Source organism: Pan troglodytes, chromosome 2 (genome assembly GCF_028858775.2).
Source record: "Pan troglodytes isolate AG18354 chromosome 2, NHGRI_mPanTro3-v2.0_pri, whole genome shotgun sequence".
Lineage (NCBI taxonomy): Eukaryota > Metazoa > Chordata > Mammalia > Primates > Hominidae > Pan > Pan troglodytes.
In genome coordinates, this window is record NC_086015.1 from 18,677,897 (window position 1) to 18,691,830 (window position 13,934).

Here is a 13,934-nt window from a genome sequence, read left to right on the forward strand (position 1 = left end):
ATTGTCTTCTTAAGTGTACAGCTGTGTATACTTTGACCAAAAAATGTGTTCTGAATCAGTGCCAGTAAAGGGGTGGAGGTATGCCCTCTCTCTGCTTTTAAATCTATGCTTATTTCCCCTCAGCTGCCTTCTGGCCGGGTACCCTTGATTTTCCTGAAGCTCATTCAGGGCGTCTTCCCTTTTCCTCCCTGTCCTGCTTTTGCACCATCATGTACCCCTGGCAGTTTGCTGGGTCTGTGCCTTTTTATACCCTTCCAGGTGCTCCTAGGACTGGACATCCTTTTTTTTTGTTTTTGTTTTTGTTTTTGTTTTTGTTTTTTTTAGATGGGAGTTTCGTTCCTGTTGCCCAGGCTGGAGTGCAATAGCGCGATCTCGACTCACTGCCACCTCTGCCTCCCGGGTTCAGGCGATTCTCCTGCCTCAGCCTCCTGAGTAGCTGGGATTACAGGTGCGCACCAGCACGCCTGGCTACTTTTTGTATTTTTACTGGAGACGGGGTTTCACCATGTTGGCCAGGCTGGTCTCAAACTCCTGACCTCAGGTGATCTGCCCGCCTCGGCCTCCCAAAGTGCTGGGATTACAGGTGTGGGCCACCATGCCTGGCCTGAACATCCTTTTTGATCGTAGGCAGAAATAAGTGTGCTGTGGGTGCAGCTCACATCCTTGGCTAACCCCTAGCAGCAGCTATCCATATCCACTCACCCCACCACACTTCCCTCCACGCTGCCAGCAGCAGAAGGAGCACCCTACAATGCAGATGCCTCCTTTGTTTGCCAACTTCAGTAGTTTCCCATCAGCTACAAGATCAAGCTCAGGCTCCTCTCACCTGGTCCTACCCTCCCCACCTCTACACTACCCTGTAGCGGCATCCAGTTCCTTGCTGTTCCACAAACTTGTCAGGGCTGTTTGGAGCCTTCAGCCTGTACAAGAGCTGTGCCCATCGCCTGTAATACAACCTTTGACCACTTCAAGTAATGACCTTTTTTCTACTTAACATTTACTGACAATTCAACTCTGTGCTGCGTGTGTGCTGACCCTTCACACACACCACCTCACTAATCCTCACAGTCCTTGAAGGTGGGGACTAGTGTCACACGTGGCCATTGGGAACATCACACAGATCAAAGGCTGGTCTCGAGGTCACATTGCCTAAACACACATTCATGTGACATGAGAACCTTAACTCTTGCCCTACCAGTGACATTTCCTTCTCTGGGTTTCCATTCTGCCTTGCAGAGAGCACTCTGACTTACTGTAGCCTTCTGTGTGTGTGTCTCCCCTCTCTACTGTGAGCCCCTCAAGAGCAGGGCCCATGCCTTCCCCATCCCTGTCCCAGAAGCTAACTGGAAACAGTGGAGACATGCAGCAGATTGTTGACTGAAGAAGGTGCTGCGTCCATGGTCATCCCTCATATCCTTTATAAATTTCTTATACATTTCATTCCTTTGTGGGAATTGCATCTTGAAGCTTTGTTTATAGCCATCTGCGTGGGTCCCTTAGGCTATGTGGCTGACTTTAATGCTACAGATATTTTTCTGTTTCTGGCATGTAGCAGCGCTGGGCTTAGCATTGTAGAGATTATAAAAGAGAAGACATGGCCCCTGCCCTCCAATTGCAGAGATGAGACCATATGGAACACAATTAGCCATTAAAGACAATACATTTCAGTATTTGCATGGAGTATTTGATTATATAGCACATGCAAATTCTTTGGAATGACATACAAGGCCCTGCAAGATCTGATTCTAGGCCACTTTCCCAGTTTCATCTGCTACTCTCCCATGGATCCCCCCACACCCCAGACATACTGAGGTGTGTGCAGTCCTCTGAGCCCACCATGCTTCCAATGTCACCATCTCTTTGTAGGTGCTGTTTCTTCTTCCTAGAATGCCTGTCTTCTTCCTATCTGCCTGGCAACTTCTTACTCATCTTTTAGAACACTGTCTAGTGCCAGTTCTTTCCTTTTTGTTTTTGTTTTCATGGCCTTTGTACGTTTTTCTGTAGTGTGACCCTTATCACATAAGTCAATTTTGTAAGTCTGCTCTGCCTGTTCATTGTTGAGTTACTTTAGGTCAAGATCCATGTCTCAGTGATGGAAAAATGAATGACAATAGAAAATAGAAATTGGATAAATGGAAAGGAAGGAGTGATGATCTAACATGGCTGGGGGTCAGTGGGGAATCACTTTCATTGGCCAGAATAGAGAGCTAAGTAAAGTGGCTAAGTAAAGTAAAGGCATTAGAGGTTCATTTGCATGTGGAAAAAGCTTGGAGGTGGATGGTTAAGTGCTGGTGTGGGTGCCACAATGTCATCAGGAGCCCGGGCTCTGCTGCGCAGCTTGGCCACCTTTAATGCGAAGTTTCCCTCTTCAGGGTAACCTCGTGGCTCAAAATGGTTGCTGGAGCTGCAGCCATCTTATCCATTTCAGGCAAGAAGGACTAGAGAGATCAGCTGGTACAAAAAAAAAAAAATTATGTTCATTCCCTGAAGGCAGTCTCCTTCAAACAGATTTCTCAGGGTCCTTTACCCAGGAGCTTCATCTGCATCTCAGGCCAGGGTGTAGTGACATGGTCACCTCTGAGTTTTGAAGAGATGTAAATATACAGCAATAAACATAGGTTATCTCCACATTTAATTTAAAATGACATTGCTTTTTAAAACAGTTTTTAGGTCTGAATACACATTTCTCAAAAAAAAGATATAAAATGGCCAATAAGCATATGAAAAGATGCTTGGGGAATTAGTCATTAGGGAAATACAAATCGGAACCACAATGAGACATAATTTCACATCTACCAGGATAGCACTAGAGTCAAAAAGGCATAATAACAAGTGCTGGCAAAGAGAGAAATTAGAATTCTCAAAACGCCACTGGTGGGACTGTGAAATGATACAGCAGTCTGGCAAGCCCTCACAAAGTTAAACACTGAGTTACCCTATGACCCAGCAATCCCACTTCTAGGTATACATATGTGAGAGAATGAAAACATACATCCACACAAAAGCTTATGTATGCATATTCGTAGCACTATTCACAATAGCCAAAAAATAAAAATAACCAAAATGCCCATTAACAAATGAGTGGATCAACAAATTGTGGTATATCCATACAGTGGAATATTATTCTGTCATTAAAAGGAGTGAAGTACTGATACATGCTATATAACATGGATGAATTTAAAAAACATTACAGCAAGTGAAAGAAGACAGTCACAAAAAACCCACATAGTTGATGATCCTATTTTTATGAAATGTCCAGAACAGGCAAATCCATAGAGATAGAAACTAGATGAATGGTTGCCTGAGGGTGAGGGGAAACAGGGAGTGACTGATGATGGGTTTTGTGTGGGGGCAATAGAATGTTCTAAAATTAGATAGTAATGGTTATACAACTCTGAATATACTAAAAGCCATTGTACACACGTTAAAAAGGGTGGATTGTATGTGAATTTTATCTCAATAAAGCTGTTCAAAAATTCAGCTTTTATCTGTAAGATATATCTTCAAAATTAACCTCAAAAAACAAAGGAACTGGTGGCAGGGGGGATAAGTTTCCCAAACCAGTTAATATTTCAAGACTTATATTAGTTATCTCCTTCTTCTCATTTAAGTCCTGACTTAAAAAAAAAAAATCTGCCCTGCACAGTCAGGATCAGATCCCTCTGGCTGGTTGCCCAGATGACCGGGATTCTGAGTGGTTTCTTTGTCCTGTGGACTTCTCATTTCAAAAACAAAGCTCTTTTTCCCAATCTGCAAAGCTGAGGAATGGAGATGCCAGGAGGTCAACAAATAGGCGTAGGAAGCCACTGTATCTGCAAACCAGCAGGATGCTGGAAAGGTTTGCTCTTTGGGGCTCATGTTCCTTGGAGATTTTGTTACTGATAGATGGACAGAGGCAGGTCAGAGGCCATGAAAAATTAGTGTGGTGTTTGGAAAGGCCTCTGTGCCAGGAGTCTGCAGATGGGTGACTCCTGACCAAGAGCTCTGATTCCTCAGCAAAACAAGAAAGATGATAGCCTTCTCACCACTGGGTGGGCACACGAGCTCGTGGCCATGAGCCTGCCCTGTAAACATGGAAGGAGGGCACCAGGCAGGCCATCCTGGAATGGCGAACTTGGGGTGGCTCCAGAGGGGACGGGGTTTGAAAAGGGAAAGGGAGCATTGTCTAGTGGAAAAGAAGACATAGGTGTGTTGGCTGGAGTGGTTGTCAGGATAAAAGGTGGTCGAAGAGATGGTTGGACAGCTGCACTCACTGACAAGTGGGGTCAGAAGCCTTGGGCCAGCAGCCCTTCCTGGTAAGTGGGCTGGTTAGGGTTGTTGGAATTGGACAACAGGAACAACTCGCTGACTCTGCATCAAGATGCTGGAGATGGCCATCAGCATCTAAGTCTCCCTGGGGTTGACCTTTGCTACGTGCTGTGGATTCTTGAGTCTTTCACGGAGGCTCACGCTCTCATGAAGTCCCTTGGGAATTACAAGAAACAAATCATTTTTGTGTAGCATAAGATGTGACTAGTTTTAATTTGATATATTATTAAAGACTGCTATCAGGTTCATTTTGTTCAGAAAAATGAAACTTTCAGGATCTGGTTACAAAACTCTGCCAGTGTATTTACAGGTTTTTCTAGACATTTTTTTGCTTATTAAATTGTTCTTTATGCTTCCTCTCTTCAACCAGTGGTCTATTTTTGGTATAAGTTAAGAAGGTAAGAATAAAACACAATGTAGAAATATGTCAGGGTAAACATTACTGTAGTATTAAAGTGGAAAAATATTTATTATAGTCCATTGATTTTCAGGCACATATTTTCCAACTTTAACATCTCTGAAATTGTAATATGTCTTACAGTCAATGGCAGCTTACATTCATTTTTTTCTTACAAGATGGTGCATCTTTTGATCACTAATGTCTTGGATTTGATGAAATTTGGCAAATTATATTAGTGATTGAGCTTAGTAAATGCATTGTCCTCATTCTTTCCTGTCTGCCCTCAGATGTACATGTTGGATAATTCCATGCCCATCTTGGCATTGCAACCAGGAGCTTCTGCATCCCTTGCTTCCAAAGAGAACCAGTGAAACATCTTTTTGTTCTTGCAGGTTCTTACTGATTGACCACAAGCAGATCTTTCACCCTCGGATCTCTAGCTACAAAAGGTGCAATGGGACCTTTCTCTCTTCCCCAGCCCTTCCATTCCTCCAGCCCCCCCAGGGTCCTATACCCAGTTTGTGTGACTGTCCTTGAAGCTTTCCTGGAACCATACTTATCACCAGACCTTTCCCAAAGTGACTCACTAACATTGGTCTCTCTGATGGTGTCTCTGGGTAGGTAAGGGACGGGGGACCTCCCCTTGCCCTACTACGGGGAGAGTGACTAACTCTTTTCTTGTCCTTTCCGGATAGGAACCACTGGCTTAATGACCTGTAAGGGCCGTTTCAGCACATCCATTCTGTCCATCTCCAAGCCTTCACCGTAGGGAAGAACTTTTGCTCTCAGTCACCTCTCAGAGAGCTCTCTTTATAGCTGAAGGTCCCTCTCATGAGTTACATCAAGAGTAACCTAGAATTATACCAGCAATACACAGCCATGGCCCCCAAGCTACTCGCCCGCATCTCCAAACTCCTCATGATCTGCCAGAATGCAGGCATTTCTGTACCAAAGGGCATCAGAAACATCTTTGAGTTCACTTGGGAAGAGCTCATCAGTGACCCTTCAGTGCCTACCCCATCCGACATCTTGGGCCTGGAGGTCAGCTTTGGAGCCCCCCTGGTGGTGCTCATGGAACCCACCTTTGTGCAGGTCCCCACACTGAAGAAGCCACTACCTCCACCACCACCAGCACCACCACGTCCAGTGCTGCTGGCAACCACTGGGGCAGCCAAGTGCTCCACCCTCTCTCCCACCATGGCCCGTCAGGTGCGCACCCACCAGGAGACCCTGAACAGGTTTCAGCAGCAGTCCATCCACCTGCTGACGGAGCTCCTCAGACTGAAGATGAAGGCCATGGTGGAGTCTATGTCGGGTAAGGCCCAGATGTTTGTGTATGTGCCCATCACACCCACTACAGACGGGCGTCTCAGAGGCACATGCTGGGAACAGGTGGCAACTGTGGGTCTGCTGTAGGAATTGGATGCCTTCCCTCTGCGGCTCCTGGAATCATCCTCTCACTCCTCCCTGTTCTCCCATTTTTCCTGCCATTGCCCCAGCTTTCCAGAGTCCAGATTGGAAGGTTAGTAATAGGAACGTGCGAGGTCAGAGGCACTAAGGGGCAGTGTTTGTGAGAATGATGCTGAGGTGGGGAGACAGCACCCATGTCCGGGTGGCATATGAAGTTTTCAAACCAGCAGGGCTGATTGGGAAGTAGCCAGACAGAGCCCAGTAGAGCCAGAACAAGGGGGAGTCATAAGAGCCAGGGTCCCAGGCCAGGCGCGGTGGCTCACCCCTGTAATTCCAGCACTTTGGGAGGCTGAGGCAGGAGGATCACAAGATCAGGAGTTCGAGACCAGCCCGGCCAGTATGGTGAAACCCTGACTCTACTAAAAATACAAAAATTAGCCGGGCGTGGTGGTGCACACCTGTAATCCCAGCTACGCAGAAGGCCAAGGCAGGAGAATCGCTTGAACCCAGGAGGTGGAGGTTGCAGCGAGCCGAGATCATGCCACTGCACTCCAGCCTGGGTGATAGAGCGAGACTCCATCTCAAAAAAAAAAAAAAAAAAAAGAACCGGGGTCCTTCCAAAGTGAAGGTGTCATCCCAGGATCAAGGCCAGGACCTACAGCAGCACCAGTGATGGAGCCTTCTGGATGCTGCATCATTTCAGAAACCAATAGCATCGGTACCCAGGCCTATGGGTAGGAAGAGAGACAGGCAAAGGGAGGAGAGCAAAGCGACATCTGAAGGGTCCTCAGAGCTTGAGAGCCTTTTACAGTAGCCCCCTCACCCCTGCATACCCTAGGAATAGCGCTCTACTCTACCCTTCTTTCCTGGGCCATTTACAGAGGTCCTTTTCTGGAAGCATTAGCCCCATGCTAGGAGGGACATGTGTTGCTTTCTATCATTGCTTTAGTGGGTGCCAACCCCTTGGACATCACCAGGCGCTTTGTGGAGGCCAGCCAGCTCCTCCACCTCAACGCCAAGGAGATGGCCTTCAACTGCCTGATCAGCACAGCCGGGAGAAGTGGCTACAGCAGCGGACAGTTGTGGAAAGGTGGGTACCTGAGCTTCAACCCTTAGGTAAGAAGTGCAAACAATATCAGCAGGAATGCAATGGAAAGGCAAAACCCCCAGTTTGAAGGTTTGACATTTCCAAGAATTGAGGTGGATGTGGAGCAACAGGGATTTTCAAATGCTACAGGTGAGTGGATGAATTGGTGCAATTCCTGTGGAGAGTGGTTTGGCGGTATCTGCTGAGTGGGCGACAGCTACACCTCACAACCCAGCAGCTCCTCTTAGAGGTCATTCCCTAGAGCTGTGCTCTCAAGCTACATGCAGTGAAGGACTCATGTTTAAAATTTCCAGTCTGTTGTGGACTGACCCTTTTAAACACATGATAAATGTCACAGCAGTGTCAAGTTGCTGCACAGGCCTCTCAGTGCTCACCTTCAGTTTTTGTGCTCACCTGGTCATGGCCTATGTGGGTCAGTGGCAGTCCACAGGCTGCACTCAAGTCATACAGCCCGAGGGAAGCTCACACATATTCCAGAAGCCATACAAGAATGTTTATTGCAGGCAGGCATGGTGGCTTATGCCTGTAATCCCAGCACTTTGGGAGGCCAAGGCAGTAGGATCCCTTGAGTCCAGGCGTTCAAGACCAGCTTGGGTGACATAGTGAGACTGTCTTTAAATTAAAAATAAAAAAAGAAATGTTTATTGCAGAATTCTTTGGACTGGCAAAAATTAATCCGAATGTTTATCAACAAGAGAAAAAGATATAAATTAAGGTCCATTTAGACAGTGGGACATAATGAATCATGAAAATGAGTGAGGCACTAAAGCATAGATATTTACAGAGAGAAATCTCCAATGATAGTATTAAGGAAAAAAAAGAGGAAGCTGTGGGAGGATATTACTTTTCAAAGTTTAAAAGCATGGAAAGTAGTAATATATCATTTATAGGTACATTACACAAAGTACAAGTATAAAAGCATGAAGGGGGAAATTCGAGGAAGTGATCTCTGGGGAGAGAGAAGGGGAACAGGATCTGGAAGACAGCAAGCAGTTGAGTCTGTAATGTTCTTTTTGTTGCTTTTTTCTCACCCAGTGACCTCTCTCTCTCTCTCTCTGTTTCTCTCTCTCTCTCTCTCTCTCTCTGTGCGTGCGTGTGTGTGTGTAAGAACACAAAATCTACTCCCCAAGCAAATTTTGAGTGTGCAATAGAATGATATTAACTATAGTAACCATGCTATATATTAGTTCTCCACAATTCATTCCTCTTATAAGTGAAAGTTTGTACCCTTTGACTAATATTTTCCCACTCCCCTGCTGCCACCCTCCAGTCCCTGTCAACCACCATTCACTCTCTGCTTCTATGAGTTTGAGTTTGACTTTTTTAGATTCCTCATATATGTGAGATCATACAGGATTTGTCTTTTTTTTCTGGCTTTTTTTTCATTCAGCATATAATGTACTCTAGGTTCACTTATGTTGTAGCAAATGGCAGGATTTCCTTTTTTTTTTTTTTTTTTTTTTTTTGAGACGGAGTCTCGCTCTGTTGCCAGGCTGGAGTGCAGTGGCACGATCTTGGCTCACTGCAAGCTCCACCTCACAGGTTCATGCCATTCTCCTGCCTCAGCCTCCCGAGTAGCTGGGACAACAGGTGTGTGCCACCACGCTCGGCTCATTTTTGTATCTTTAGTAGAGACGGGGTTTCATCATGTTGGCCAGGATGGTCTCGATCTCTTGACCTTGTGATCCGTCTGCCTTGGCCTCCCAAAGTGTTGGGATTGCAGGCGTGAGCCACCACGCCCAGCCCAGGATTTCCTTTTTTAATAGCTGAATCATATTCGTGTGTGTGTGTGTGTGTGTGTGTGTGTGACATTTTCTTTATCCATTTATCCTTTGATGAACATTTAGGTTGTTTCCATGTCTTGGCTATGTGAATAATACTGCAATGAGCATAGGAGCATAGATATCTCTTTGAAATACTGATTTCTTTTCTTTGGATAAATACCCAGAAGTGGAATTGCTGGATCATATGGTAGTTCCATTTTTAAATTTCAGAGGAACTCCATACTGTTTTCCATAATGGCAGCACCAATCTCCATTCCCACCAGCTGCATGCAAGGGTTTCCTTTTCTCCACACTGTTGCCAGCACTTGTTAGCTTTTGTCATTTTGGTAATAGCCATTCTAACAGGTGTAACGTGGTATCTCATTGTGGTCTTGATTTGCATTTTTCTGATGATTACTGACATTGATCTTTTTTGTCATATACCTATTGGCCATTTGTGTCTCTTCTTTTGAGAAATGGGTCCTTAATCCACTTTTAAATCAAGTTATTTGGTTTTTGCTCTGCAGTGTTTTATGTCTTAAGCTTGGTAAATACACAGGTGTTCATTTTGAATGCCTGAAAGTAGTCATTGACAAGAGGTTTTATAGGAAGCATAAAAAAATTCTATCTCCCAACTATTTGCTGTCGCCTGTAGAGTCAGTCCCATTTAGTCTCTCTCCCTGTCCACTGAGTCAGTATCTTTGTCAGGCTCCCCTGATGGTCAGAGATTAAACATCTGCTAATACACACATACAGTGCAAATAAATTGCATAGAAAAATTGCAGATCTTGGGGAAAAAAATGTAAGATTTCATGAAGTCAATGAAAGTGATGCTGGAGAGCTGCAGAATGCCCCTCCAATGTCCCGATGCCTGATGCGGGGGAGCAGCACTAGCCGCCTGCCGCAGAAGGGAAAACCGAATACAGGATCATGACTCCATGGAGAGGAAATAAAAAGCAGTAAAGCTCTTCAATAATTTTGCAAAAGGAAAACATGAAGGGCCTTATGTTTTATTGCCATGATACAATCATTCAGGAAGAAAGAAACCATACTGCCTTGAAAAACCCAGCAGTCATTTTTATTTTCTTTGTAAGACTTAATGTGTTCTTAGAGTACCAACTAATTTTTTAAAATACAAGATAAAATGTTATTTTCATAAATTTTGGCTTCCTTTTCTAAGACAAAGTTGTGATAAAACACTCTTCCCCACAGTGTTTACCATGAAATGAAGATCTCTGTTTTAGGGGAAGTTACACTGTGCCTGTTTTGTTTAGGATCAGCCAGGCTCTGAGACCACAGGTCCTCTAGTTGTGCTGTAATTATTTGTGCAGGTGGTGATCGCCAGACAGAGCTCTGCACCTTGCATTCTGTTTTGGGGCTTAAAGATCTCCCTCATTTGGGGGCACAGCTGCTAAGTAGTCTGTTGCACGTGCATGAGAGTCCCATGGCAGATGTCAGGGTAGCTCCAGCCCAACCCTCGGGCCTGACACCTGCCTGAGCCACTCCCACCTGAATACCATGTCTCCTCACTTTTAAAAGGAAAATGGTCCTCACCACTAACACTCTTTCTGATAAAGTGTTTCAGCATTCTTTCAGGATGAGGGAGGCACAGTGGCTTCTGGCATCCTCTGTGGGCTGCGATTCATCTAATGGAGGAGAATGGGAAGAGAGTTAAGCTGAGCTGGGGGCAGGGGGCCTTTTGGGTGATCTCTGCATCCTGCTGTCCTGCTGCACCAGCCGATTGCTGAGAGCGCCCCTCTCCATCACACTCCCTAGCAAGTATCCCTGTCTTGTTGGCACTTGCTGGTGCAGACACTCCTCTCTTTAATTAAGCCTAGAGTTTAAAGACAAAAATCTAAGTAGCAAAACAAAAAGAAGGAGTGATCCATTTATTTTGGAAAAACACTCATTCATCCTAAAAGGACTTTACTTAGATAGCACTCCTGGGGCATAAAAAAGAAGATTCAAACTCTGATGATTTGTTTTGCATGAATTATGTTTTTCGGGACCGTCCTCTTATGTGAGGTAGACCAAAGCTGTAACAGGTCTAGAGTTAACTTCTTTTAAAGTTGGGACCAGGCCAAGTGTGGCGGCTCATGACTGTAATCCCAGCACTTTGGGAGGCTGAGGCAGGAGGATTGCTTGAGGCCAGGAGTTGAAGACCAGCCTGGCCAACATGATGAAACCCTGTCTCTACTAAAAATACAAAAAAATTAGCCGGCCGTGATGGCACACATCTGTAGTCCCAGCTACTTGGGAGGCTGAGGCTGGAGAATCGCTTGAACCTGGGAAGCAGAGGTTGCAGTGAGCCGAGATTGTGCCACTGCACTCCAGCCTGGATGACAGAGTGAGACTGTCTCAAAAAAAAAAAAAAAAAAAAAAAGAAAAGAAAAGAAAAGAAAGAAAAAAAAGAAAAGAAAAAGAAAAAAAGCTGTATCCAGAATATCCCCTGTGCTAAGTAGTCTTCCCTCCTGTCCTGATACCTACTAGCCCTGGCTTGTCACTGAAGAAAACCAGACTGCTCCTTTATTTTTAGTTGACGACAATATCATTAATAAAAATGCAAAAAAGAGGAAGCAATCCTGCCATCTTCATATAAGAGCTACTTTTCACCTTTGCAGTTTCCTTTGTGGTTCCTGTGCTCGTGTATGTGTGTATATATATATATATATATATATTTAGAGTATTGCAATTTTTCTGTTTCTTTTACTTAACAGAGTACAGCTATTTTCCAACATGGCTATATACTTTAAATAATTGTCATTTTGAGTGGGCATAGACTCCTTGTAATGTTCATGTTCCACATTTACCTAAATGCTTAGGTTTCCAGGCTTTTTGTTATTTGTATAATGTGCATTGTAATAGGCAACTTTATGCACCTGGCTTCTTATTTCTGTTGTATTTGGTTAACTTCACAGGGGAGGGATTATTGGAGCAGAGGTCTCAGTATATATATATAGCTCTTCTGAAATCACACTTAATTTGGATTCTCTCTACACCAGCAGGGTTGATGGGTTTTATTCCTTCTTTACCATTACTGGCTATTGTTAGTTCTTTTCATTTCTACCAAGTTAGAAGGTCCTGAAAGTTGTCTTAATTTCAACTTCTGGATCACTAGCAGAGGTGATTACTTTTGTGTTTTATCATCCATTGTGGAATCTCTATAGTCTTTGTCCGCTTAGGAAGTCAAATTTGCCATTTTCTTTTTGAATTTGAGTGAGCTGTGATGAGTGAATCACCTAAAATTTTCTAACAATGGTTTCACGCCTAACCAGTGAAATGACTATATTTGGGGAAAAATAAACAAATGATTTGGTGAGGTTTGTGTAAGAATGAACAAGATTTTCTACTAGCCATAAGGGTGCTACATTTTAATTCTTAAGTGGTCAGATATCAAACGATTCTATAAAAGATGGTGTGATTCTGCAAGAGACTGATATATTATTGAAGAAGCATCTGATGTCTGTGGCTTAGATAAGGGGGAATAGATGATTCTTAATTTCCTTCTTGCTGGCCCAAGGCTTATCCTCTTGACCTGGTGCAGCACTGATACCTGCCTTTGCCCTTGGAGTAATATCACTTTTCGTGCTTGCTTGCTGTTCCTTGTTCCGGTCCCTCTTGAGAGGGTTGGGGAGGAGAGGCACTGCAGAGGGGAACTGTAAAGATTTCCCCTAATTGCTCTGCCGGTGCATTGCAAAATCTTCTTCCAAGATCTAGGTGTTTTGTAACAATGCGGCACTTTACAGTATCTGACCCACCGTACTACTAGAACAAGAAATACATGTTACATTTTTGGCTAATAAAATTAAAAGTAAACAGTTGAAAGAAGAATCTCTCTCTCTCCCACTCCAGAGTCCCTCGCAAACATGTCCGCCATTGGGGTGAACTCGCCTTACCAGCTGATCTACCACTCTTCCACAGCCTGTCTGAGCTTTTCTCTCTCTGCTGGAAAAGAAGCCAAGAAGAAAATAGGTAAAAATGGTTCCTCGTGGCCTACCATTCATTGGTGGTGGTGGTGGGGTGGGGGATAGGTTTCCGTCTACCCTGTGTAGGTTGGTGGGATGGTTTGATTTGGTCTTCTGATTAGAAGGATACATAGCGGCTCTGCCTGGAGATCCAGCAGCTGTCCACACAGATTTGCTCATGGAAAGGTTGTCACAGTCCAGCCCTATCACTGCATAGCACAGGCTCATCATTTCAGCTTGCTCATGCCCTACATTCCCAGCGATGTGGCGTCCCTCTTCTGGGACAACATCCCACCAAACCCATCTCTTCTATCCCTACAGTATCCCAAACTCACGCCTCTGCTCAGACAGCTCTGTCCAGTCACACAGCAAGTGGGGGAACTAGTATCTGAAGAGAGGTATTTGGATACCAAACCTGGTAGACCTCAGTTGCACATCCCAAATTGGGCAAGTTTTTATGGGCAGGAAACAAAGACATAGAAGATACTCCTATTCTATTGAGGAAGACACACACAGGAGAGGCTTCAGGAAGAGAACAGGTGGCAGACAAAGACAACCAATGTAACAATACCTGCTCAAGAAGAAGCTCAGAGGAGAGACAGGCTGGGGCTGCAGACAGCAGGACAAGGTCTGGCAGAACTCCCAGGCCCACCCTGCTAGCCATGACAGCTGGGTTGTGGGGACAGGGTAGGTAGGAGAGGACCACGTTCCTGAAGGTGGTGGGAGGGTGGATGGCAGGCAGGAATGCTCAGACTGTCCAGTTGACTCCCACAGACACTGGAGGTAAGGCTGGAAGCCAAGGAGCTTGGATTTCCTCTGTGCCCCCGCCCCTGGCTGGCTGTTTGACCTGCCTTCCTCAGCCCTCACCTCCATGTTGGTAAAAGGGGGATGGTCATCATGGGCGTGCCTTGTATTTCATCACTCACCATATCAAGCTGATCCTATACTCTTTCCGTTATTGAACAAATGGTTATTGAACA

The 13,934-nt window shown here is 44.9% G+C and overlaps 1 protein-coding gene across 5 annotated transcripts in view; it reads left to right on the forward strand.

The window, feature by feature from the left end:
• The window catches only part of C3H3orf20 (chromosome 3 C3orf20 homolog), a 97,707-nt gene that overhangs the window by 2,149 nt on the left and 81,624 nt on the right, over positions 1-13,934 (forward strand). For 2 of the 5 annotated variants that reach the window (XR_010155504.1, XM_016940536.4), the window contains exons 2-5: positions 5,101-5,157; positions 5,404-6,023; positions 7,068-7,208; positions 12,842-12,961. Coding sequence is in view for 4 of the 5 variants with exons in the window: in XM_016940536.4 (XP_016796025.1) it covers positions 5,540-6,023; positions 7,068-7,208; positions 12,842-12,961 (745 nt within the window). In the remaining variant the exon portion in view is untranslated. Of the gene's footprint in view, positions 1-4,995; positions 5,158-5,403; positions 6,024-7,067; positions 7,209-12,841; positions 12,962-13,934 lie in introns of all 5 variants that reach the window. The other 3 variants (XM_003309638.5, XM_009444939.4, XM_016940537.3) reach the window with 3 other exon arrangements.